General features: G+C 48.9%; 1 protein-coding gene across 1 annotated transcript; it reads right to left on the minus strand.

Annotated features, from left to right (window-relative positions):
- Nucleotides 1-3,554: 3,554 nt before the first annotated feature.
- Nucleotides 3,555-5,198, minus strand: LOC146775801 (endogenous retrovirus group V member 1 Env polyprotein-like). Its single transcript, XM_085637054.1, has one exon. The coding sequence runs from the start codon at nt 5,196-5,198 to the stop codon at nt 3,657-3,659; it is 1,542 nt and encodes a 513-aa protein (XP_085493180.1). The 3' UTR covers nt 3,555-3,656.
- Between the last annotated feature and the right edge of the window lie 21,577 nt (nt 5,199-26,775).

Genomic DNA, 26,775 nt, shown 5'->3' on the forward strand with positions numbered 1-26,775 from the left:
GTCTACGTCACCCTGTACTTCTTCCAATCCCTGCGCGGCTCACACCAACGCACCAATCACAGCGCTTTCGCTGTTCTAACCCACTGTCCAATCACAGCGCGGTCTTTTCTGACGTCAGTAGTCGCTGCAGTCGCTTCTACTCCTGTCTCCTGTCACTCGTCTACCCTGCCTTTACAAAACCTTCTCGGTAGACTCTGTTTCAGATTCTACAAATCTATTAGTTACAACATATAAACATCTCCATTGTCTGCTCCGCTAACCACAGAATAGTAAAGACCTTTCCCACGAGAATCCCGCTTCTCTCTAGAACAGCGCTTACCTCTGCTCTACTACGGAATTATTACTTTCGTTGACACAGTAGCACATCCCTCTACTCTGCCCTTCTAACATGCATCCATTAACTGTTTCCTCCCGGAATGTTCCTAAGAGTTTCACAATCCACTAAATGCTCATACATTCACGCACTTTCACACCAGAAAATGTAGCACATTTACACAAAATCCTGCCTTTCCCGAGAACAGCGAACAATCTGTTCTACTACAGAATTATAACACACGTTAACCAAGCAGTGCTTACCTCTGCTCAATCCTTCAAACAAGCTCAGAGAATACCTATTACCTTCCCAGTGATAAGCGTTAACGGCAATCCCAAAAGGATCCCTGATACCTAAGACCAGAACTTCACAGATAACCTTCGCAACCATACACACTTCTCTTATACAGAAAATATGTCTCTAGGAGTAACACACGACGATGTCCCTGAATCGAACCCAGACAATGCGACGCGCAACTTCAATTGTCACACGCTTTTCCCTGCATTCGTACAGGGCCAACAATCCCATCTTTCCCCAGAGCAGCACTCACTTCCCTCTGCCCTACTACGGAACCGTCACCAACTCCCTACGTCCCAGAAGCCGTACACACTACATATAACTCAATACGACGACTTCAACATTTAGTGTTAGTACATGTATCAACATCAATCAATAAATCCAAAAAGCCTATGTACAAGCAATTTATCAGATCAAAACAATAATCAAAACCATCCTCTGCTACCAGGAAACTGCTGCAGATCAGAGCTTATAAATTCTCCCTACTTCCACGGACAGAGTAATTCCACAGTCATACGCACATACACTCATCATACGCTGGTGGGGCCCATAACACCAACATTTATTCTATTACTCTATCCACACTGAATATGAGAGAGAACTCCTTGATCAATCTGCACCTAATCGGAGGTCAATGCAATCAAATTGAATTGTCTCGAGTCATGATTTAAACAGTTTAAACACATTTGAGATCTCAATAATATGACAAAGAAATAACCACCCGACACTGGAATTCAAACAAGAATTATTTTATCTAAATTAATTCATAAAGAAAGCCATTCAATTGCAAAATCATTATTCTCATATTGACCTATTCTGGCTAAATGTCGTACTCTAAGTTAGGACAGGTCTCTCAGTAAAGAATCAAAGTCTCTCGAGTCGCCGTCCTCTCAGTCAGCATCGATCCTCTTGAGCATAAGTTCAGGAAGAAGTGGCCTTAGACCCTCTCTAGTCTAGAAATATTTATACTAAAATTTACATACTAAAAGTTACAAACAAACTCTAAAACGTCCGTTGAGCAGAGCGAGCAGGAAAGGATGTTAGCTTGCAACATTTAGAAAAATCTCCGCTCTCGGATATCTCAAATATGAAAACACGGAAATAGGAAGTCAAAAATATAGTTCGCAACATCCATGGATGCTCTTCTCCAGAATTGTATCACTCGCAGTGAAGCCACCGCAAGTTTATCAAAAATGTTCATTTGTGACAAATGTTCTCCTCCAAGGATATTTGGCGACCATCCCAGAGTTGTCGTCTTTTCATAACTTTTAGCTCAGACAGAGGCCGAGGTCATATTCAACCATATTCAGCGAGGCCTCTCTTCATATTTCATCTACTCAAATGCAGGCTGTAGATGTCGGACATTTTCTCAACAGGCCAAAATGGACAACTTAATTAAAAAGAAACACAAAACAACGTTACTACATCGTATTGATTATACAGCGTTAATTCCCACTAATACCCTTATGTGTATGTATTTATCTAGCCTTTTGCGACATAAAGAAGCACCAAAGCATATTATTTTAAAGCGCAAACACATAACAAATAGCGCATTAACCACACTTATTTAATTAATTTGCTCACCAACCTAGTTCACTTATTAATTAAGCCATGCAATTGCATTCCCACGTGTAGTTCTTTCATTAGTAAGATTGATTAATAAAAAACGCGACAAAACTTAATACTTAGTAATTAATCATTAGTAATTTCAATTATGACATACAAAAATATAAGCTGATGTTTGGGTTTAAATAGAAAACCCTGCTCCAGCACTGACACCCTCGTCGCAGTCGTGCCTGCGTTTTCCGCAAAATACTGTGTTATTCCCTCTTCTAGCGCTGCATGGAACAGTGGGTCATCTAACGCTTCGGGTCGCAGTTTCCAAGTAGGAACGCACGAGACCCCAGCCATCCAATCCATGGTAATTAACAGGGGGTTATGATCTGAAATCGTTCTGGTTAGATATTCAGTTCGCACTATAGCTGGCATTACTGTTGGGGAGCATAGTATTGCATCTAATCTAACGTGTAGTTCATGCATGCCAGAAAAATAGGAGTAGTCTCGGTCTCCCGGGTGCTGCACACGCCAAGCGTCTATCAGTCCCCAGCGCACCTGCCAATCTAGTCTACCCTTGGTCAAGCGATGCACCGGGGAGTCTGCCAGGGGAGGGTGAGATCTATCTAGGGAAACTTCTGTGGTAAATTAATTCAATATTACCTCATCTCAGAATTTCTATACTTAATAATCATAATTTCAGTCAAAGCAAAGAGAGGAGTCCGTGGTGCTCGAGTAAAAAAAAAGGGTCCAGTAACTCGAGTTAAGGGGAGAGCTCCAGCACCAAGCGGGTACAGGAGTGGTCTGCAGTTTTATTCACACATCAGAATATTTATACAGTTTTCAGTCAATAGGCAAAAGAAGAATGGAGAAGTGACAAGAAAAAGGGAAGTGACAAGCAGTAATTTCCAAGGTAGGGGCGTGTCTTGTGTCTCGTGAGAGGGCATGTGATGTGTGGAAATGTGTTCTCTTTCAGTTGAAGGCCCTTACTCATTCGGGGGTTTATCTCTGGCTTAGAGTCAAGAACAGAAACCATCCTGTGTAAAACAGGAACTATCTTGCTGGTTCTGGGAATTGGCAGAACCACAGAAATGTGTGTTCACAGTGTACAGCCTTGTGCTTCCTCTATTAGTTGGTGTGGTTTCAGGGCCTAACCTCGTGCTTCCTCTTTCAGTTGTGGGTGGTCACAGGGCAGCTGGTGTGACAGGCTGAGTTACCAACAATGGACAGGATGTGGCTGAGTCTCTGGCACAACTGGGGGAAGGCACACAGGCAGGCTTCTTGGAATTGGCTCGACCACAAGGAGCAGGGGGTTGTGCAAGATTCAATGGGGATGTGAAGGACAGTTTTCAGACAAGTTGCTGAGAGCATGCCACACACAAAATGGGTGTTTGTCTGAGGCAAATGGCTACCAGGCAGAAACAGGGAAATGATGGGGCACAATTGTCAATTTTATTTCCACATTCCCTCCTTGCCCCAGAGTGTACCTATATTATATCTCAATTTGCATGAGATCATCTATACATTCTTGTAGCATAATTCTTTCCCTTTCTCTCTGCTGGACAAGTGGTTTAGGAATGCAGTTTGCAGCGCATAGACCGCACAGGGCAGGACCACATTGGATGCAAAGGCAGCATCCAGTTATTATCAGGAATATTATACCTGCTGCTGACAGCAGTTGCCATCCCCAGGACGATATTATCTTCCAGAACCAATCAGACCACGTCCAGGTGCCAGGTTCTTGATGTAAACTTACGGCTATCTTGTGTAATTTTGTTATGGCCGTGTAGACAGATGGGGAATTATCAGGAATAAATATACAGCAGCTAGAGCCTATAATTTTACAGGCTCCACCTCTGTCAGCCAGGATGATGTCAAGGACAAGGCGATTTTGGAGAGTAACCAATCGTATGGCGGACTGCTCCTGGGTTAAGCTCCCCAGGGCAGACGCCGTCTGGTTTACAATAGCCTCTAAGGTCCTTGTCAACCTGCGTATAAGCTTGCTGTTCTGTACAGGGCCAACAAAGAAGAAGAACCCTTTGTTAAAATCTGTATACTGTTCCCATGAGGTTTCTGTTTGGTCAACCAAGGATGTATCGATCGCTCTTTTATGTCTGACATGGGGCACTAGGAGGTCTCGGTGGTAAGTGGATGGGGCCACAAAGACAGGGGGTAACAGGAATGCTATATAACAAGTTCCCCCCCAGTTCAAGGGCAGCTGCACATAGGCCGTTTGGCCACAGACGAAATAAGTATGGCGAGATGCTTGAAATGAGGACTTTCCTCTGTCTTCAAAACTTATAGTGGTATGACAGTCACTGTGTCCTAATGGAACAGAGCCATTTTTCTGGATGCACAGGTGTCCTTTTACTGGTGAGACCGAGATGGAAGGGGGACCAGCATTCTTTTTAGGTTTGGTATTTAACATCTTGTAGGACATGGTCATGTTCCCTTGCTTGTATTCTTCACTTTCCAGGACTGTTCCTGTCGCCTGAGGACTTCCATCCTTATTTGGGTAACAGTTGTTTAAGTTCCCCCAAGGCCACCCATTCTTGCATGAATTATTTCCGTCAGGGCAGGAGGTGGGGGTGGTATCGTCAGCTGTTATTAGGGCGAACCAGGCTTCACAAGTCCCATTATAGGAAAATGGAAAGGGGAAAAGAGGCATCCCTCCCTTTTTCTGATGAGGTGGGAGGCGGCCACATATCCAGCAATTTGTGCTATTGCTGGCCTGATGAGTGTAGTGTAGCATCTGTATAAAGGTATTGTTTTGCAAGGCTAGTCTATGGGCTTGTTCATGAGGGGGTAGGTCATGATATGTGTGTTCCTGAGTGCTGTTGGGTGCATGAGAGGTGTGTGGTGTTGGAGGAAAAACAGTGTGGAGGATCCAACCAAGACACGTCATAATGGTTATGAAGAAAAACAATATCATTAAACATATGATAGAACCACTACGCAATTTCTTAAAGTTCTTGTTTCTGCATTTCATTCTATCTTTTTCCCACATAGTCAAGGTGTTTAAATCCATCCCCATGCTCCAACCGCTTCACCACTGGACCTGCGCCCAGTGGCCTTAATTAGCCAGAGTCCGGATGGCAGACCTCAACTTTGATTTATATTCTTGTTGTGGGGTCAGTTCCAAAGGCACAAAAGATTGTTCTGTTACAATGTCACTAGGGTTGGCAGCGTCGCCGGCAACAGTGTCTCTTTGTCCAAAATATTTCCGGCAGTGGCTCGCTTGTAGCCAGCCCTTCCTGCCTTCGACCTTCACCGCCGTCCGCGTGGTTAGGAGCGCGAGCTTCGGAGTCTTTCACCTGGGCTGAAGAGGACTGGTCCTGTCGAAGTTTCTTATCATCACCCAGTCGCCGACAAGATTGGAGTGCAGACATCAAGGAAGCCAGGTAATCAGTCAATATTCTGCTGTCTACATCAGTAATTCTTTTAGGCATTGGCGTACCCCACATATTTGGTGATCTGCCAAAGACTACCTCATACGGAGATAGACCAGTTCTGGAATGTGCTACCATACGCATGTAGAAGAGGGCAACCGGTAAGGCTACCATCCAGTCCACGCCTTTGTCTGTACATATCTTGGCCAATTTTGTCTTCAAAGTCTGGTCGTGTCTCTCTACTAGACCTGCTGCTTGAGGATGTCTTACACAGTGAAATTTCCAAGTGTACCCTAAAAGAAGAGACACTTGCTTCATGAGTTCAGAGGAGAAGGGCTGGCCGTTGTCTGAGTAGATGACGCGGGGCAACCCATATCTCGGGAAATATTCTCTTACTAGTTGCTTAGCAGTTGTCGTTGCAGTGTAATCTGGGCTTCTGTCCATCTGGTCAGAGCACATACTACAACTAGCACATACTTGTGACCTCTACATCTCTCCATCTGGATATAGTCCATTTGGAGAACTTCAAATGGATGGTCAGGCGGTTGGAATCCACCCTGCTCCACCTTTGTGCCTTTACCTGGGTTGAACTGATTACAAATCATGCACGTTTTAACTTTTTGTTTGACTGCAGCTCTCAAATGTTTGTTGTGCCATATGTTCTGTATGCTGTCTATCATTGCTTTTTCTCCCAGATGCGCTGGTCCATGTATGGTGTTTATTATAACCTGTACCATAGCATCCGGCAGAAACCATACTGCTCTTTCAGGTGTCATCCAATCCTGATCTGTAAGGACCCCTCCTTTTTCCTTCCATTCTAGCAGTTTCTGTGGTGTGGTGTGACTTTGGACATCCTGGATGTCAGAAAAGGGGTCTCGTATTGCGTATTGGCGGTGTAGTATATTCAATTCTGTGTTTGCTGCTATTTTGGCTGCACTGTCTGCGGAATCATTTCCTTTTGATATTTAATCGGTTCCTTTTGTGTGCGCTTTACACTTTAATACTGCAACTTTCGCTGGTAACTGACTGGCCTCTAAGAGGGCAGTGATGAGGTTAGCATGCTGTATTTTAGACCTGTGTGATGTGAGGAATCCTCTCTCTTTCCACAATGTGCCGAAGTTGTGTACAACCCCGAAAGCGTACTGTGAATCAGTGTAAATGTTAACTGATTTTCCTTTTGCTAAGGGACATGCTCGTGTTAGTGCTATGAGTTCGGCTGCTTGTGCCGACAGTATCTCTATCTTGTGTGCTTCCAAGGTGTTTGTACCATTTGTGACGGCATAGGCTGCTGCTAGTTCTCCAGTGGGGAGTCTCATGCAAGAACCATCAACAAAAAGTGTCATTTCTGCCTTAGAAAGGGGAGTATCTTGTAAATCTGGTCTGGGTTTGGTCACTAAATCAATTATGTCAATACAATCGTGAAGTTGTTCAGTAGGAGAGGTCAGTGGCAACAGTGTTGCTGGGTTTAAAATGTTGCATCGTCTAATCTCAATATGTGGCTGAAAAAGCGTCATCTCATATCCGGTGAGTCTGGCTATTGTCAGATGCTGTGTTCGCGTTCTGTTTAGCAGAAGTTCTACAGCGTGTGGGACCTGGACTATCAGATGACGTCCCAATATAATAGCATCGCTTTGTCTAATAGCTTGTGCAGTAGCTGCTACTGATTTTAGACATGCAGGTAATGCTTGTGCTACTGGATCCAATGTACTTGAAAAATAACCACATGGTCTATGTCTGTCTGCTTGAAGTTGGGTCAGGACTGATAGTGCTGTACCTGAGTTTTCTGTTACAAACAAGGTAAAATCTTTGGTGTAATCAGGTGTTGCTAACACTGGGGCTTGACACATAGCCTTTTTAAGAGACTGAAAAGCTTGCGTGTGTTCATCTGTCCAGGGTAATTGTGGAGTAACGCCAGCTTCGAGTGTTGTCAGCAGCACTAATGGTTTAGAAATGAGTGCAAATTGCGGGATCCACTGTCTACAATATGAGGTGAGACCAACAAAAGCTACAACTTGTTTCTGTTTTGTTGGTTGTGGTATTTGTTGTATGAGCTGGATGCGTTCCTGTGTAAGCTGCCTACCCTCCTTTGACAGCAAGTGCCCTAAGTATGCCACTTGCTGTAAACAAAATTGGAGCTTACCAGGGGAAACTTTATGGCCATTTGCAGCTAGGAATTCTAGTACGAGTAGTGATGCTTCAGCACATGCTGTGTCAGATCTGGCTGTAATGAGGATATCATCAACATATTGTAGTATGGCTGTATCCATGGGCATTTGGATAGTGTCCAATTGTCTTTTCAGCGCTTGGCTATATACACTTGGACTTTCGGTGAAACCTTGAGGAGCTCTTGTGAATTGGAAACTTCGTCCTTGTAAGGAGAAGCCGAAAAGGTATTGACTGTCTGGGTGAATGGGTATACTGAAGAATGCGTTTTTTAAGTCAATGACAGAAAAATGCGTTGCTTCTGCATCTATGGCTGTGAGTAAAGTGGAGATGTCTGGGACCACAGGGTGTTGTGGAATGACACATTTATTGAGCTCTCTCAAATCCACCACTAGTCTGTAGACAGGTGGTGTTCCTGGTTCCACTTTTTTATGAACTGGTAAAACAGGGGAATTGCAAATGTTCGAAGTTGTTTCTTTAATCACACCTGACTGTATTAGGTCCTGAATAATTAACATTAATGCTTGTTCAGCTTGAGGTGGAATTTTGTATTGTCTTATACGTGGTAGTTGGGCTCCCTCTTTCAGTGTAACCTTGTGAGGTGTTATTTCCATACATCCTACTGTGGTGGAATCAGTGGCCCAAAGGGTGTGTGGCAAATCTTTCAAACGCTCGTCTAATTCTCTACTTGGGTAGTGGCCCTTAAAATCTCGTAGAAATAATCTGACATCTTTAGGTGAGCAAACAATAACAGCTCCTAATTCTTTCAATGTTTTTATACCAAGCAAATTTTCTGGACATGATTTTGTCAATATGAGATCTGTAGTTGTCGTGAGGGGACCAACCTGCAAGGGCAGTGGTTTTGACGTGGCGTTTGTCACAGGTTGTCCGGAGAAACCCAGAGAAATACTTTTTGAACCCGAGAGAGGAGCCTCTAGGACCTCTTGATGGCTTATTGTTGTTTTACTGGCCCCAGTGTCTAGTAGAAACTTTCTATCCTCCCCAAGAAGTCGGACTTCTATAAATGGGCCTTTCTGATCTACTGGGATGGGGATTAGGGGCAGTTTGTCATCTTCTCTCCCTGGGCAACATCATGAAAAATCTGGGTCGTATTCAGTGTAGTCGCTGTCTATAATGTTCATTTGGGCCATTTGTGTTGTCGGTGGAACTGAAGGTGTTGAACTGCCTTGGGAAACATTCTGTTTTGGCTGATATGGACGAGGCTGTGTCTTACCAGTAGCCAAATTATGCTTTAAGACAGGGCAGTCTTTAACGAAGTGTCCCGTCTTTTTGCAATAATTACAAGTGCTCTTCACGTTTGTCTGGCTACCTGGTGTCTGTTGGCGCTGGGGTGCAGTTTGGGCTACTAATGCTTTCATCTTGGTGTCTTTCATGCGTTTCTTATCATTTTCTTCTTCATCCCTAATGCGATTTTGGTGGTATTGTAGCATTTGTAACACCTGTGGTGGTGTATGTGCTTGCCAGGTACTTTCTACTTTTAGTACTCTTTCCTTAATAGCTGGCAAGGCGTTGTCTACTAATTTGGAAACAAACAGATGCGGGTAAGCTTCGCTTGTCGGCGTAAGGCCGCTATTTACCGCAAAACATTTTTCAAGTCTGGTGTAATAATCTCCTATGTCTTCACCATGTTTCTGTTTGCAGGAGGAAATGGTATCCCAGTCCTCCTTTTTCACTGTCAGTAACTGTGGTAGCACCTTTAAAATAGTGCCAGGAAGTGCTTTTAGTCTGTCTCCTATACCTTGACCTGCTACTCTAGTATTTTCGTCATTCTGAAGTTCGGTCCATCTAATGTGTTCACCTGCTACTTCCCAATCTTTCTCTCTTAGTTTGTCATAGATACCCGATGGCAACAATAATTTCAGAATTGCTGTGATATCAAAAAGAGTATATGTTCCCATCATTAATACATCTCCTAATTCTTTATAGAATCCAGCAGGATCCTTTGAGTGGGAGGGAACCATCTATTTTATCCTTAGTAACTCAAGTTTTGTCAAGGGTACATAAATAAAAACGCGTTGTAGCGCGCCATTCGTGTCAGCTCTGTGGTGGACCTCTCTCATGGGGAACTGGCGTGTTTGAGGAAGTCTATTAATTGGTCCACAAGTATTATTGAAAGATTTATATTCAGTCGTTTTCTGGTATTTCTGTCTAAAATCTATAAGTGTGTTGAGAAAAACTGAACTATTGTGGAGGAACATGTTATCAGCGCTGTCGGACAGAAAATCTTCGAGTCTTGGATCATGTTTAAAATGAGTGTCATTGAGTGTGATGAGATGTTGTACCATGTAGAGACTTGCTAATCTTTGATGTGAGCGTGGTAATGCTAGAAAAAGTTGGGCTATGAGATCATTGTCATATATCTTATATTGAGAGACCCATAGGGTCGCAGTTCTGGCTATTTCCTCCTCCTCCGGTGTAAGCGGAGGTTCCTGGTCTAACCAGTAGTCTAATGCATTGGATGTTTTTTCAAATAACTCATCTGGAGATGACCGTTCAGAGTGACCTTGGAGGAATGTAGGCGGGGGTGTTCGTGAATTAGGGGCGGAAGAACGAACGGGTAGGACTTTTTCAGTAGGTTCAGTAATTTCCTCCTCAAGTTTCTTATTCTCTTCATTTGTTTGCAAGTTTTGCAGAATACGGGTCACATTACGGGTGAACCTGTCTAGTGCATCATTTATAAGTTCTAGACTAGTGTGGTCGGATGCGGAATCTAATAAGTCAAAAAGTGAAACTGGTACATTTCTTTCCTCTGCTTGTATGTGTTTTATGAAACAGCAAAGGAGGAACCTATACATGTGCATTTTTACAGGGTGTGATCTTCTTGTAGTCATAGCGTTAATGGCTCGTGAGTTGTCTCCAGTACGAAGAAACTCAGAGGCCGCTTGAAGAAACGTGTCAATTGCTGGTAGATGTCTTATTTCTTCCCAGGAGTCATGAAGTATTTTACTTATTCGGCCCGCCTCCCCTGTGTTGCTCAGAGTCGGGTCATAGGGGCAGTCGGGAATTGTTTTACCTGGGTCTGGACCTACGGCACCCCCTTCTGGAGTGAGAGGTAGTGTGTTATGTTGTAAAAAAGGTGGCGGAGGCAGAGGGTGTTGAATTACTGGAACCTCATATGGAGGTGGAGTATCTAAGAGGAAATTGGTGAAAGTATCCTCTGGTGATGGGGCGGTAGGTTGTGTCTTAGGTGGTGCAATGTTAAGGTTTTCAGGTGCAGATGGCAATACAGGATAAAAACCATTAGAAATGGCTGTTTGTTCCCTTTTATTCCTTTCACTAACTACTTCTTTCCCTATTTCTTGTAACTGTTCTTTCTTGGCCTGCTCTGACATTCTCTTACCCTTTTCAACTTTATGCTTCCTATGGGCTTCTTTTCTCCATAATTCCACCGAGTCACTTTGTGACTGGCGGACTCCCATTTTCTTCCACAACTGTTCCTCTAATTTTATAATACATTCCATGTCAAAAGTACCATTTTCAGGCCATCTATATCTGTGTTCTAGGTCTTTAGTATAATCCACCCATAAATCACAATAAATAATTGCACCGACACCATGTTTTGCATATATGAAGTGTCCTGGAGTATCCCTAGGAGGAAGGGGAATTTCCTTCTCAAGAATACTCATTTTGGTTGCTATCTTACGTATTTTCGAGAAAATAGGCATGATGGCAAGATTTTTCAAAGATTTAGAATTGAGAGAAAAAGAAAAACAAACAGAACATATATCTTTACCGTACCCACGAAAGTGGTGAGTCCGTCTTTTATACTAGTTTAGCAGTCCTCACAAAATAAGTGAGAAACCAACAAAAACCTGTATCTTTACCGCACCCACAAAGTGGTGAGTCCATCTTTATACTTTTCAGCAGTACTCACCGAAAAAAATCACTGGAAGGCCTCTTGAAGATCTTAAAAATGCGCGTAGCTTCTAAGGTGGGACTCGCAGAACCTCGGATACGTCTCTTCACAGGTTGGGCTCTGGTTCAGGACGTTCCGCAATTTTCCTCACCGCCTCGTGTGGATGCCGGGCCGCAGTTGGTCCCCCTCTTTGCCTCGAGGGAGTTAGCAGGAATTCCCCGCGTTGTGCACTTTGAAGTCCGTCAAAGGTCAGGAGGGGACAGTACCGGGTCCAATATCGCCGGCGCGTGGGGAAAACGGAATGTCCCTGTTCGGGCGCCAATTAATGTGGTAAATTAATTCAATATTACCTAATCTCAGAATTTCTATACTTAATAATCATAATTTCAGTCAAAGCAAAGAGAGGAGTCCGTGGTGCTCGAGTAAAAAAAAAGGGTCCAGTAACTCGAGTTAAGGGGAGAGCTCCAGCACCAAGCGGGTACAGGAGTGGTCTGCAGTTTTATTCACACATCAGAATATTTATACAGTTTTCAGTCAATAGGCAAAAGAAGAATGGAGAAGTGACAAGAAAAAGGGAAGTGACAAGCAGTAATTTCCAACAGATGTGTCAAGGTAGGGGCGTGTCTTGTGTCTCGTGAGAGGGCATGTGATGTGTGGAAATGTGTTCTCTTTCAGTTGAAGGCCCTTACTTATTCGGGGGTTTATCTCTGGCTTAGAGTCAAGAACAGGAACCATCTTGTGTAAAACAGGAACTATCTTGCTGGTTCTGGGAATTGGCAGAACCATAGAAATGTGTGTTCACAGTGTAAAGCCTTGTGCTTCCTCTATTAGTTGGTGTGGTTTCAGGGCCTAACCTCGTGCTTCCTCTTTCAGTTAGGGGTGGTCACAGGGCAGTTGGTGTGACAGGCTGAGTTACCAACAATGGACAGGATGTGGCTGAGTCTCTGGCACAACTGGGGAAAGGCACACAGGCAGGCTTCTTGGAATTGGCTCGACCACAAGGAGCAGGGGGTTGTGCAAGATTCAATGGGGATGTGAAGGACAGTTTTCAGACAAGTTGCTGAGAGCATGTCACACACAAAATGGGTGTTTGTCTGAGGCAAATGGCTACCAGGCAGAAACAGGGAAATGATGGGGCACAATTGTCAATTTTATTTCCACACATCTGCGACGGAGTTGAAGTCCCCCCCCCCCCATCACCAGTGGGCTCGCTAAGTAATGGGCCAAAGCTCCAGACATCCTCGCCAGAAAGCCCAACTGATCAACATTGGGCGCGTATACACTGCAAAAGGTGATGTCCCTGCCTCTTAGCTTCCCCTCAACAGCTACGTACCTACCCTCAGGATCAACCACTAATCCAGATCAGTGCCCCTCTAGCAAATGCAGAGTATGTGGTGTTGTATACATGGCCCCTCCATCTACGCTGCAGCGCTGTCCCTTCTGCCTTTGTTAAGTGTGTTTCTTGGAGTAGTGCAATGTGTACCCCCCTGCGGATTAGGTAGGCATGAACCTTATGTCGTCTCGTCATAGTGTGACGCCCCCTCACATTCCAGGTTATACATCTCAAATTTGTTGAATCAGCCATTCTCCCATAGCATCCTGCAGAATCGATAACATTTCCCCGCTTCTGCGTCGGTGAAGATCCCTCCCCAACTTCCCGCCAACAGTCCCCATCCCCCCGCCCCCCCAAGAACAGGACCTAGTAACTCCCATCTAGTTCCCATCCAAACCATGACTTCTGTCAAACAACTGTTAGGCCCAACAGCAGACACTGTGGGCATGCCTTATGGGCATCGAGGGGGGACTGGTTACCAACGGGCAGCAGCCTCAGTTCCTCTAAGTCGCATTGTCCAGCTGAGCCCGTTATGATCAAGCCCCCCCGTTATCCCCCTTCCCCCCCTCAGCGTAGGAGCTAACATTCTCGACAGGCTATACTCAGGGGCCTATATCATTACCAGGTCCGTGGTCCGGTTGTCTCTTCCGGCTCGCCTGTCGCCATGCCCACCTGCACTCACCTGCCTCCCACTGCCTCCCACCCCCCTTTCTCATGCCAAACCTGCAGTGGCGAGTCCAGTAAGTTCAGGGTGGTTCCCCTAGAAACAGTCTCACAGCCGCCTTAACCCTCGTCCAGCATTCCGTCCGCCGTGCCCGGCGTGACTGGTGGTAGGTGTGTACTGTCTGCTTCAGACTGTTCATCATCCGAGCCATCTTTGCCTTTGTCCGAGTCTGTCCGCTCTGGAGATCGGTGATCCTGGGAGCTTGATAGCGCCATCACCGCATCAAGCGCATCTCTCCGCTCCGCCTCTGCCTCCTGCGAGAGCGGCCCCCTCATGCTCCCTCGTTGGTGTCGGGGCCTTCGTGATCTCTTCTGCTGCAGCAGATCTGCGGGGATTCGTGCATTACGCTCCGTACCATCTTTTCCTGCTCTGTATAGTTCCAACCACGTACAGGCGTCCTCCGGCGTGTCAAAGAAGTTCGATGAGTCATCTTCAACGATTCACAGTTTGGCTGGGAATAGCAGTGAGTATTGGAGGCCTTCCTCTCGCAGTTCTCTCTTAACAGCTAGGAAGGAGGATCGTCGCCGTTGGGTTTCATATGTGTAGTCCTGGAACAGGTTTACCTTGCTGTTCCCCACCTGGTAGGGCCCATACATACGCGCTCTCTGGAGCAGAAGGTCTCCGTCCCGGTAATGTAGCAGCCTCGCCACCACCGGTCGTGGGGGTCGCCCCTGCTGGGGAGGTCTAGCGGGCACCCTGTGAGCTCTTTCCAGCGTATAGAAGGTCGATATGCCCTCCGGAGCCACCACCGTCTTGAGCCATTCTTCCAAATACTTCACCATATCATCTCCCTCCGTTTTTTCCGGTAGCCCTACTATGCGGACATTGTTCCGGCGGCTGCGCCCTTCTGCCTCCTCCGCCCTTTTCTCCAGTGCCCCTACTTGATCTAGGACATCAGACATAGTAGCCTTGAGGGCAGTTTGCATTGGGCCCATGGTCTGAAGCGTATTCTCCACCTCTGTAACTCTGTCCACAAGCTTGCCATGGTTCACCCGCAGGAGCCCGAGGCCCGTCGCCACCTGCGCTATATCTTGCTGCAGCGTTGCTTTGGTGTCCACTATCGCCGCCAGGATTTTGTCTAGCTGCTGTTGCAGTTGCGGGTCGCGAAGTTGGTCCTGTTCCTCTTGTTCGCCATGACCCGAGAGTTCAGTGTCTGACTGTTGCTGAGTCCCCTCTTTCTTGCCTCTTGGCTTCCCCATATTGCGTCACCGCAGAGGTAAAACCCGCTCCTCGTCCAGTCTATAGGGTTGCTAGGGTCACACACCGAGAGGGGCCGTGCCCAAACGCCTCCCAGTGGGCAAGCCGGTGGTCCGCTCACTCGCAATCAATTTTGATCTAATGCCGTGCAATTGCGTCCTCTAGGCTCCCCAGGCCTCACCTCCGCTATGTTGCTGGCGTCGGCCAATTCCCACAGCTCTCTTCTGATGCTTCTCTTGCGCAGATCACCGTGGGCCACTAAGCCGCCACTCCCGGGTCTGTCCCCGTCACTCCCAATCTGCAGGGCAGCATGTCGTGGGGCCAGGGCTTGTGGGGTGCCATTCAGCTCCTCAGGCCAGTATCTAAGGGGGCCGGTCTGCTCCCGCGTGGCTCCGCTTCGCGCCACACCGCCAAGGGGGGAGGGCGATGTACAGCTGCCAGTCCCTACTCGTGCAGTGCTGTTCAATGGGGTTAGGTGCAGGCCATGGTCAGCAGCTCTATATTGGTTCTAGGCCTCCTGGGGTCCGCCGCTCGGTCCCCCAGTCCGCTGGCCGCACCGGGATCGGTAGTTAATTATCCGTTCCTCCCCCCCGCAGGGCACCAGTGACCTCCAGCTCTCCAGCGGGCACTTCGCTTGCGTTTAGGAACCGCTTCCGCACCAGGCCGAGGAGCTCCTGCAACAGGCACCAGCTCACCACGGCCGTGCACCGTCTCGCCGTCACTGCGCTTCTGCCCTCAGTCCAGGTCTTTCATCTGGGAGGGTCCCCATGGGCATCTGGCGTAATGCAATGTGGGCGCTGGCATGTACGGGAGTCGGGTCCTGGGGAATCCGATCGTCTCTCCCGGTTCATGTAGAGCTGCGATTCTCTCCGCCGCCGCTGCTCTCAACAGGGCTCCGATGTTCCTCGGGCCACGGGCCACGCAAGGGCCGCAGATGCACCCCGGGTCCACAGCGGGTGTGGCCTCGCCAGCTTTCGGGCTCTCGCAGGACAGGATTTTATCTGGGCTTCGGGCGCTTCAATGGGCTAACCACCTCGTTCGTGCCCCGAGGGAGCGCTCACCTGCGGTCGCTTGTCCGGCACTCCCCCTTCCGCTTCGGTGCCATCGATCTCGGGCCCCTCGAGGCAGGGGGGGTGGTAAGTCCCGCTCCGTGCGCCCTCCTCGCTAGGAGCTAGATGTCCGTGTCCCGACACCTGTGATCCTCCAGTCTGCCGCCCGCTAAGTGCTATAGCAGGGCGCCAGCGCTCTGGTGTTCCGACCGGCTCCGGGCCTCTATTCTCCCGTCAGACCGCCATCTTGAGAGATATGTCTCTGTCTGCCCCGGCCAGGCTTTCAATCGACAGAACTCGGTCCGTCGGCAAGCAATCCCCTCCAGACCGGCACTGAGTAATCTTGGCCCCTTCAACCACCGACTGAGTGGGTCAGGGGGTTCTGGGCACCGTTTTTGCAGGATAATTGCGGGGTCAAGTGCGGAGCTCGCGAGTTAGACGGCTGCCATCCGCGGCTCCAAGCCACGCCCCCCCAAAAAGTGTGCCTCATGAGTGATTTTCAGCTTTGCCGGGTAGAGCATTGCATACGGCACGGAAGAAGACTGCAGGATTCTTTTCACTGAAACGAACTCCCTGCGTGCGGCCTGCACTGTTGGGGTGTAGTCTGGAAAGAAGTACAAACCATTGCCCTGATGAACGATGGGACTTCAGGCCCTTGCTTCTTTTAGGATAGCATCTCTGTCTGCGTAGTTTAAAAGGCACGCGATGATCGTGTGCGGAGTCTCACCCAGCTGCAGTCTGGTGCCGAAAGTACAGTGAGCCCTCTCGACGATCATAACCGGGGAAAGTACTGAGCCAAACAGTTCTCGTAGTAAATTATCGACATAGGATTCCATTTTTGATATGGCTGTTGACTCCAGAAGGCCAAGAATTCTGAAGTTGTTCCTTCGGGAACGCGACTCTAAATCTTCATTTTTACACCTGATCACCTCAAGTACCCTCTCCATATTTTCTAGCACATCCAGACGGGTCTCATGTGTGTCTACCTTTTTTCTGACAGCCTCAAGGCTGGAGGTCAAGGTGTCTATTTTGCCGTCAATAGTTTTGAGACTGGAGCGCACTTCACGTAGAATAGAGCGAATGTCTTCCTCTGAGTTGTCTGCAGTTTCAGAGAGTCCCGAGGTTGTGCCCTGTTCCGGTGCCATGTCCATTGTGCGCGTCTGGCGCTTGCTTTCGAACGGTATCCTGGGCTGCTTTGGATCAGCCTTGTCCATGTTCATGTATGCCCAGTTCCAGATGTGACCCGCAACTACTAGTTCTGCAGACAACTGGCTTTGGACCCCCTCGTGAGTTGGAGAGCTCAGCTCCTACTGTGGTAGATCAGTCTATGGTTGCAGATGTTTTTTTGTCCCAGGTATGCGGAGAGGGTGCAGCAAACGGAGGGCACTGGGGCACGAGATCCGTCTGCAGAGGACCGTGCCGATGCACGACCACAGTCCTAGGGCCGTCAGCCAGGGGGGCCCTCGCCTGAAGCAGTCGACACACAGTGTAGCAGTCAGCCGATGGCCACAATCAGGAGGAGCAAGCCTGCGCACTTGGGTGGTATATAATGCCTCAGGGACAGCAGCACAGTAGTTCCGCCCTTGCTTGCTGTATAGTTAGGCGGCTGATAAGAGTATCAGCTGTAGTGAGAGTTGGCTCTGCCGCAACAGGGTATAAGATGAAGCCCAGCTGGAGCTGTACTGCGGGGTAACGGGGGACCCAGTGAGCCAGCACAGCACCCGGTCAACCCCCCGCCATGGGTACAGCGGAGAGGCCGGGGACCGCCCGTGACGCGCCCTTGACCACCTCCACCCCGCGCCACTATGTCCAATGCTAGGCACTCCTGTTGGAGGGTACAGGCTGGGGCTCAACACCCAGACGCAGGACAGCCAACCAGCGCTAGTGCACGGCAGTCTCACCCGGCGACTGGGGCCAGTGTGGGCCAAGGCCGCTCACCTCGCAACAGCGTTGCCCTAGTCTGAAGGTAAGCACTGCCACTCATTTCTTCAGCACTCTGCCCTTCTCAGAAATTACTGCCGCTCGTCGTCACCTCCCAGCTTCGGCCACACAACTCGCAGCCGCTGGCCGCAGATGGAGCCTCCTTCTCCGGCCTCCAGGAGCACCTCCGCGCTGCACCATCCGCTCCAATGAGACAGAACACTTAGCAGGCTCGCGGTCAGCCATGCAGTAGTCCAGTGAAGTGCCCACAGGGACCGCAGTCTCGCAGCAGCAAGCCATCGCCCACCTCGGGGTACTCTTCAGCTCCGACACCCAGTGCTGGTCGCGGATAGTCGAAGCTACGCTCGGGCCACTCGGAGCATGGCGGCCATTTTCGCTGCTACCTCGCCCGCGCCACTCTTATGCCAGTGCTTCAGGTTCCCATAGTTCAAACTTGATGAGACCACTGCCACCAAGTCTCCGCGATGTCCGCCGTTAGTGCTGATTTTTTTAGTCGCCGGATGGCGATCTACATAGTGGTACTTGCAGGATGTTTGAGCCTGGCCTGCAGAGCCCCTTCAACAGGCGGCCACCGTGCAGCGCGCCATAGCCACGCCCCCTGTAATGTGTTTTGCCTCTAAGAGGGTAGTGGGGTAAGCTTCCATGGGCACGCTGTCTGGATTTGCGGACACTAGTGTGCAGTTTGCTAAATCGTTGGGGCAATTCGGGCCTTGGTCAATTGAGAAATCTTGTACTTGGGTGCTGTTGCCCTCAACTATGATGATTTGCGGAGAAAGTGGAGTGGTGAGTGGGAGTCTTTGGCATAAAGTCTCGTACATGTTGGTACTTGCTGATGTGTTAGCAGTGGTTTCGATGCAAGTCTCAAGGCGCAATGCGTCAGCTATTTCTCCAGAATTGCCAGGGTGGCCTGATTTGCCTTTTGTGCTTGTTTTTTGAAAATGAAAATAGGCTCTAATGTCACTATTGCCATTAGGGCTGTTCATATTGCCGGGTGCAGTGAGTTCACTTAAATTAGATTTTGAATTTGAATTTAGATTCATAGTCTTCGCACTTATAGTTGGAGAAGAGTTGGTTGGCTGCTCGCCCAATTGTTGACTCTCCCGGGGGGTCGAACCAGATCTTACACATCCTTTGCCTGGAGGGTACAACATCTTAGACTTTTGACGTCTTGCGGTTTTATGTGGGCGATGGTTAGCTTGAAGCTGGACCAGTCCAGCATTTCTTATCCGCATGATTGTTCTTTGCTGTGAGCTCTGAGCTCTAAGATTCCGGGGGGGGCGTCTAGGTACCCCTGTCCTGCAGGACTGACGGTCCTGATGGTTCTGGTTGCCTGAAGCTGGTTTTGGCCTGGTGGTTTTGGACAGGTGAGTCTATCCGGTGCGTCCATCCGGGAGAATCTATCCGGCAAATACCCCGGCCCCAGGGTGAGGGAGGCTAGAGGCTTTGGGAGCTTTTTGGAGGTTTTTAGGGTCAAGCGGAGCCGGAGCCTGGGTGGAGATCAGGGCACAGTGGCAGATTGCAAGCTGCCCCCAACCTAATTGGGTCGCTTCCTCAGACTTGCTGGGCTCTACACTCTGCGGCCGCCAGTAGGGCGGCCGTGCTCTCTACGCCTTTCTACGCTCAACTTCCTGGCCCCCACGCCTTGTGCTGCCTCTGGTTGTCGTGGGTAATTGAAAGTGGGGGAGTGAGGGGGGAGGGGTGAGGGCACCTCGCTCCACGTACCTCGTGTCTCGCCCCCTGATGGCTTTCACTGCGCTTGATACGATCTCTCCCCCAGTGCAGGTCTTGGAGCTTGGTTTCTGAGCACCAAGCTCTAAGCTCCAAGCTCCAGTGCAGTGCAATGCAGTGCCGTACTGTGGTCGTGCTGTGGCCGGATACAGAAGCGGGTCCCTGAGCGGGACGATCAGCGAGGGCGAGGGCGGGCGGGTGGCTGGTGCGTTTTTCCCTTTGGCGTTTCTTTGATTCTTCTTCTGCTCTGCTTCTCTCTGCTGCTGCTGGCTCTGGTCCGAGTGAAAACCTGGACTGGATCCCCGTGAAAAATAGGTACACAGCTTGTTGGTGTGGTGTCCATGCTTTATGGTTGCAAACAGTGTCTTTGAAAGGGTAGGTGATTCAGACCCAATTCCGTTCTTTCGATTATCACACATAAGTACTTCACTAAGAAAAGACACTTTATGCTTGTAAGTGTTTATTTCAACAGCCTCAACCTGTTGCTTAACACATGAATAAAAATCACATTGAATATTACTAAAATATCACCAATACATGTCACTAGCAACAAGAATAGTATGAACATTTCTTACATGTGTGGAATGTCATTTGGAAACCTAACATCTAAAAGAGTACGTCTATGCTCTGTACTATGAGAGCATGGAGTAGCTTAACTTGCATCTAGAGTTTCTTGGGATTCAGCACACTGTATACCTGTTTATAGCAAGAAGCAGTAATTATCAGAAGGCCGGGAGAGAGAGTTCCTTTGAAAGGAAAACACACAATAGCTGGATTCTACTCCTCTCCTCTCAGAATTGGCATGATATCGGCTTTCAGCACAGGAATGGGTGCTACATCAGTACACAGTCTGAACCAGTGGCAAAAAGTAGGGTTTTTATAGTATGGCCACCAATCTTTACATTGCATGCAAAGTTTTAGGGAATTTCCATTGAATTCCAGAAATTATTTGTATGCATCAAACAGATGATCCGGCATAAACCAGTATGACAAACGCACGTGAATTCAGTCTACATTATTTAGGCTATATTGTCTATCTGACTTTGAAATATAGGTAACAGGGAACTTGTCCCAGACTGATGTTGCATGAGGTGTTTTGTCGAAAAATAGGAATGCCAAGGGTAGACAGGCCAATAATCGAGCAGAATATTGAGTTTTGGCCTGCAAAAAATGGAGCCTTGCCTTATGGTCACTACGACCTAGTGTCATAAAGACCCTAGATAATATTACTTTAGGTTAGGAACCTTCAATTTTGTTTTTCCTATTGCCTCTTAAGAGTGTCTAATTTTACTCTGCTCCTTTGACCTCTAGGGAACTCTGTGGTTTCAATGAAGCCACAGCGGGGCCTCCAATGAAACTGCAAAGATCTCTGCCACCATGATGCGCATCTCTCACTATGGTGAGTTGGTCTTTTGTGGGGAAAGTAGGCCAAAGGTGTCTGTTGACTTAAATAAACTATTATGTATTTGGCTCAGTTTAGGATCTCTGGAACTAAAAGGCCACTCTGAGAGCTAGTAGTAACAGCTTCTTGATGACCCTTAGGAAAGAAGTGTCCTGTTCCTGCAACTAAATCCAGAATGTCCCTCTGGAATGCCTCTCTTGTAGCTGAACAGTGCATAATCTGCTGGAAATCTTGAAAGCTGAGGCAAACTAGAAGTATACTAGAAGTCCAGTTGTAACCGAACCTGTTATATAATTTTCCCCTAAAACTGTGCCTTGTATCTGCTCTCTGTTGTGCCTGTACTCTGTCTGCCCGTCTCTCTCCTGTACTCCGCAGCCCTCGTTCTGTACACCCGTTCCTCTTTTGGACCCCCCTGCCCCCCGCTCGCCGTTGTGACCTCCTTTACTTCTGTGCCTCCACTGCCCAGTTTTCTCCCTCTGCCCCTCGTCTGCCTCCCGCCCCTGCTGCGACCTTTCTGCTCTGTGCCCCCTTTTCTGCTTCTGTACCCCTTTTTGCCTTGTTTCCTACCCGCGACCGCTCCGCTTCCCTGCTCCCATCCCCGCCGCTGCTTCCCCTGCGGCCCGCCCCCTCCGCGCCCATTCGCTGCCCCTGCCACTAGCCTCCCGCCTCCCAGCTGCTCCTCCCTCCCCACCTCCCCATATATAGCGGCCGCGCGCAGCGGGCGCGCCGCTGGCACGCCGAAGGCAACCCCATCTGCGCCTGTCCACGCCTGGACCACGCCCAGCGCCAGAACCCCTGGCCCCCGCACCAGCCATGAAGACCGCCTCCGCTACGACGCCAGCACCCTCGTCGCCCTCAACCCAGGAAGGACCCACACCGGCTGCAAGGCCGCGCCGAAGCGCACCCACGGTCCCTTCGCCTGCCGGAACTGCAGCTTCTCCTGCCTCGAAGGCGCCGAGACACCCGCCATGATGGAACCCAACCAGCCGAGATGCATCCTGATCAACACTCGCTCCGCACGCAAACACGCCGTCGAGCTCTGGGACCTACTCGACACCGCATCCCCGGACGTCGCCTTCCTGACCGAGACCTGGATGAACGAAGCCTCCTCTCCAGACATCGCCATAGCAATCCCCGATGGGTACAAGATCACCCGCAGAGACCGCACCAATGGAGCCGGAGGAGGAATCGCCATCGTCCACAAGAACACCATCAGGGTCTCAACAAACACCAACAATACTCTCAGCACCGCCGAACACATGCACTTCCAGATCCACATAGACCCCAAGACCACCCTTAGAGGCACCCTCGTCTACAGACCGCCCGGACCCCAACCACAATTCTGCGACTCCGTCGCCGACCTCATCAGCACGCACGCGCTGACCTCCACCGACTACATCTTTCTCGGAGACCTGAACTATCATCTGGAGATCAACAACGACAACTCCTCCTCCACCCTGATCGACAACCTCGCCAACCTCTGACTAAAACAGCTCATCACGACGCCAACCCACATCGCCGGTCACACGCTTGATGCCATCTTCTCCTCAAGTCCCCACGTCGCCTTCAGCCACGCCTACAAACTCACCTGGACAGACCACCACGGCATCCACTTCACCTTCCGAAAACCCCTCACACACCACCGCACCCTACAGATCCCCCGCCGCTGCTGGGGCAAAGTCACTGAAGAACAACTACAGACAAACCTTGCACTCAACCCACCGACCAACCCCACCAACCCCGACGATAGTGCACGCACCCTCAGACACTGGATGGACGACTGCGCCAACACCTTAGCCCCGCTGAAAAAGCCAACCAACAGAGACACCAGCAAGAGAGCCAGCTGGTTCACCCCGGAACTCCTAGCATCAAAGCGCACCTGCCGGAAATTGGAGAACAAATGGCACAACGACAAGACGCCGGACAGCCGTGCTGCCCACAAAGACGCCATCCGCAACCACCACCACCTCATCAGGACCGCCAAAAGGACCTCCTTCAAAGACCGCCTTGACAACAACGCACACAACAGCAAGGAGCTCTTCAACATCGTGAAGGAAATCTCCAACCCCAGCTCCAGCGCCAACGACATCCCGCCATCGCAAGCCCTGTGCGACTCCCTCGCCACCTTCTTTCACCGCAAGAACACCGACATCCATGACAGCTTCAACCCCCGGACGACCCCTACAGGCCTCGACACGCCGGACCCACCGCACCCCATCGACCACGACTCCCTGACTACCCGGGCCAACGTGAGCATCGAGGACACATTCAAGACCATGGGCACAATCCACTCCGGCTCCCCGTCTGACCCTCTCCCACACCACATCTTCAACAAAGCCGGCAGCTCCATCGCACCCCACCTGCGCAGCATCATCAACCTCTCCTTCGAGACCGCTACCTTCCCTGAGAGCTGGAAGCACGCCGAGATCAACGCCCTACTGAAGAAACCCAAGGCGGATCCGAGCGACCTCAAGAACTTCCGGCCTATCTCCCTGCTTCCGTTCCCAGCAAAGGTCATCGAGAAGATAGTTAACACCCAGCTCACCCGTCACCTCAAAGACAACAGCATCCTGGACCCTTCCCAATCAGGATTCCGCAGCAACCACAGCACCGAGACCGCCCTCATTGCTGCCACAGACGACATCAGGATCCTGCTAGACAATGGCGAGACAGCGGCCCTCATCCTCCTGGACTTCTCCGCCGCCTTCGACACCGTCTGCCACCGCACACTACGCAGGCGCCTCCACGACGCAGGGATCCGAGACAAGGCCTTGGACTGGACCACCTTCTTCCTCTCCAGCAGAACTCAGAGAGTCCGCCTCCCCCCGTTCTGGTCCAAAGCCTCCAAGATCATCTGCGGCGTCCTACAGGGATCCTCCCTCAGCCCGACGCTGTTCAACGTCTACATGGCACCACTCGCACGCATCGCCCGACAGCACGACCTCAACATAATCTCCTACGCCGATGACACACAGCTGATCCTCTCTCTCACCAAGGACTCCCTCACCGCCAAATCCAACCTCCACCAGGGAATGAAGGCTGTCGCCGACTGGATGAAGGAAAGCCGACTTAAGCTGAACTCAGACAAGACGGAGATCCTCATCCTCTGGCCCAACCCCTCAGCATGGGACAACTCCTGATGGCCCGCATCACTGGGGACACCCCCGGCTCCTACCAACCACGCACGCAACCTGGGAGTCATCCTCGACTCGAAACTCACCATGACCAAACAAGTCAACGCAGTCTCCTCTACCTGCTTCAACACCCTCTGTATGCTCCGCAAGATCTACAGATGGATCCCGACAGACACGAGGAAAACAGTCACCCAGGCCCTAGTCAGCAGCAGACTCGACTACGGAAACGCCGTAGTCGCCATCCAAGCTCATCAACAGACTGCAAAGAATCCAGAACGCCTCTGCACGCCTGATCCTCGACGTCCCGTGCCGCGACCACATCACCCCCCACCTGAGGAACCTGCACTGGCTCCCCATCGACAGAAGAATCTCCTTCAAGCTCCTGATCCACGCACACAAGGCAATCCACAAAACCGGCCCAGCCTATCTCAACAGTCGACTCTCCTTCTACGTACGTACCCAACAGGAAACTCCGCTCCGCTGACCACACCTTGGCCACGGTCCCGCGCATCCATAGAACCACTTCCGGAGGCAGGTCCTTCTCCCACCGCGCCGCCAAGAGCTGGAACACCCTCCCCCTCATCCCAAGACAAACCTTCAGGAGACGACTCAAGACCTGGCTTTTCGACCAGAAGCAGCAGCACTCCCCCCCCCTCCCCCCCCCCCCCCAGCGCCTTGAAACCCTTATGGGTAAGTAGTGCGCTTTACAAATTATCTGATTGATTGATTGATTGCACACGTTGGGCCTGATTTACAAAAGTAAACTTACAGGTTTGTGTAAGTTTATGTTTGTTTTGGAATTCACAAACTTCAATTTAATAGTATGTTTATGACTGCTGAGGCTCCGCAGTCGGGCGGAGAACTCCACACATAAAAAGATAGGTATGTAGTACCTTTTTATGTGCGGAATTCTCCACCCCGACTGCGGAGTCTCTGCAGTTGTAAACTTACTATTAAAGCTGAGTTTGTGAATTCCAAAACAAACGTAAACTTACAAAAAAGTGGAATTGTACGTTTGTTTATCAGGCCCCTTGTCATGAACCTGAACTTGAGTAGTAGAGCCTTCATGTAACTTTAACCAGTGTATATTTCGAAATGCTGAATGCAAGTATGGGTTTCTCAGTAGGCTTCTCATCCTTGTGAATCCCTTCTCAGCTACAGCTTTCAGCCTTGCCCATCCCTAGATTTTTGACTAAGAAAACATTTCTAAGTATGAATAAAAACCTTTTGTCCTAGGTGACCTATTGTTATTGCTTGACTGTGGTTTACAACAATAAACTGTGATGGGTGCACTGGCCTTCATCTATTGAATCATGATGCATAGCATGTGCTCTCACTTGCGAGAGATATTGTATACAAGAAGGAGTTACAGCCCACCCATTGCTTAGTATTCATTAGCATCATTGTCACACTTATTCCCTGCCTTCTAATTGACCAGTGCATGCTGGCTTCAATTCCTCTTCTTTTGGCTGGAGCATGGAGCAAGTAATGGTTGCTTCAGCTTCATTGCTATCCTTCCGCTGATCACACCGTGATTGAGGTATTACTTTTATTTTTCTTCTTCCCCGTCGCCCTTGTTGTACTTCTTGACATTTGAAGCTGTGTTTTACTATGCCACACCACTTTAAAGGAGCCCTTTCTCATTTAAAAGAGGTGTTTCTTGAGACAACAGATGTTATATCCTTTTATTGTGACAGTAGATGGTACCTGCTTTAAAATGTATATTTACTAAGACATGGGTGAAATTGCTTGATTTCTGTGATAGGATTTTTAGGGCAAGTGTCATATTTTTTTTCTTTTTCACATATTGGGCATTAACAGATTTGCTCAGAATCACATGGGTGTAGGCCTTGCCATCGGGACTATCGGCTTTGTCATTACCTTTTGCTCATGCTATACATTCTGGGAATTGGCGACTTTGGCAATGATTTGTAGCCATGCTGTATAGCAGTGTGGCTGCTGTGAAGCATGTCTAAAAATATTAATAAAAAAGGATTATAATGCATACAGCCCTAATGCACTTTTAAATACAGAGCACATTATCACTGGCTGCATCATAGTGCTTTTTTAAATTAGTTGTTGTTTCTGTATAGCTTGGCTACAAAACATTACCCAAACCAATAGCGCTCAAAGGTGAGACCAATTTGCTTTGCCAATGCTTGTTCACTTTCCCATTGTTTTTTACGGAACAGTATTTGATTCTGCTACAACCATAGCTACTTACAATCAAGCTTCTCAATTTTTGTGTTGCTTAAATTAATACATGATTCTTGTTTTAACTAAAGTATTTGGTAAATGTTCGTTCTTTATTTCCCAACTGTGTTGCTGTTCTGGAGTTGTACATTTAGCAGTTGCATTTCTTAGGAATGCCTTACCTCTTGAGCAGTGCTATCAAGGATGAGATAGATTTTGCTTGCAGAAACCAATTTACCTGTTAAGAGTCACATGATTTAGAATGTGTAGAAGCTCAGTCACAGTTCAAATCCAATCTCGGATGCTCTCTTTTCCTCTCTCTCATAAGTGTAATAGTCAGATTTCCTATGGAGGCAAGATGGGTAGGTTGTGTCTGGATTATGATGTGAGAGTCTGTGCCACCTTGACTCTTAAATGGATAAAGTTCTGCTTATCATTGTCACTTAGTAATGTGTGATTAGAGCAAGTCCTCACCCTTGAT

This window comes from Triturus cristatus, chromosome 12, assembly GCF_964204655.1.
Source record: "Triturus cristatus chromosome 12, aTriCri1.1, whole genome shotgun sequence".
Taxonomy (NCBI): domain Eukaryota; kingdom Metazoa; phylum Chordata; class Amphibia; order Caudata; family Salamandridae; genus Triturus; species Triturus cristatus.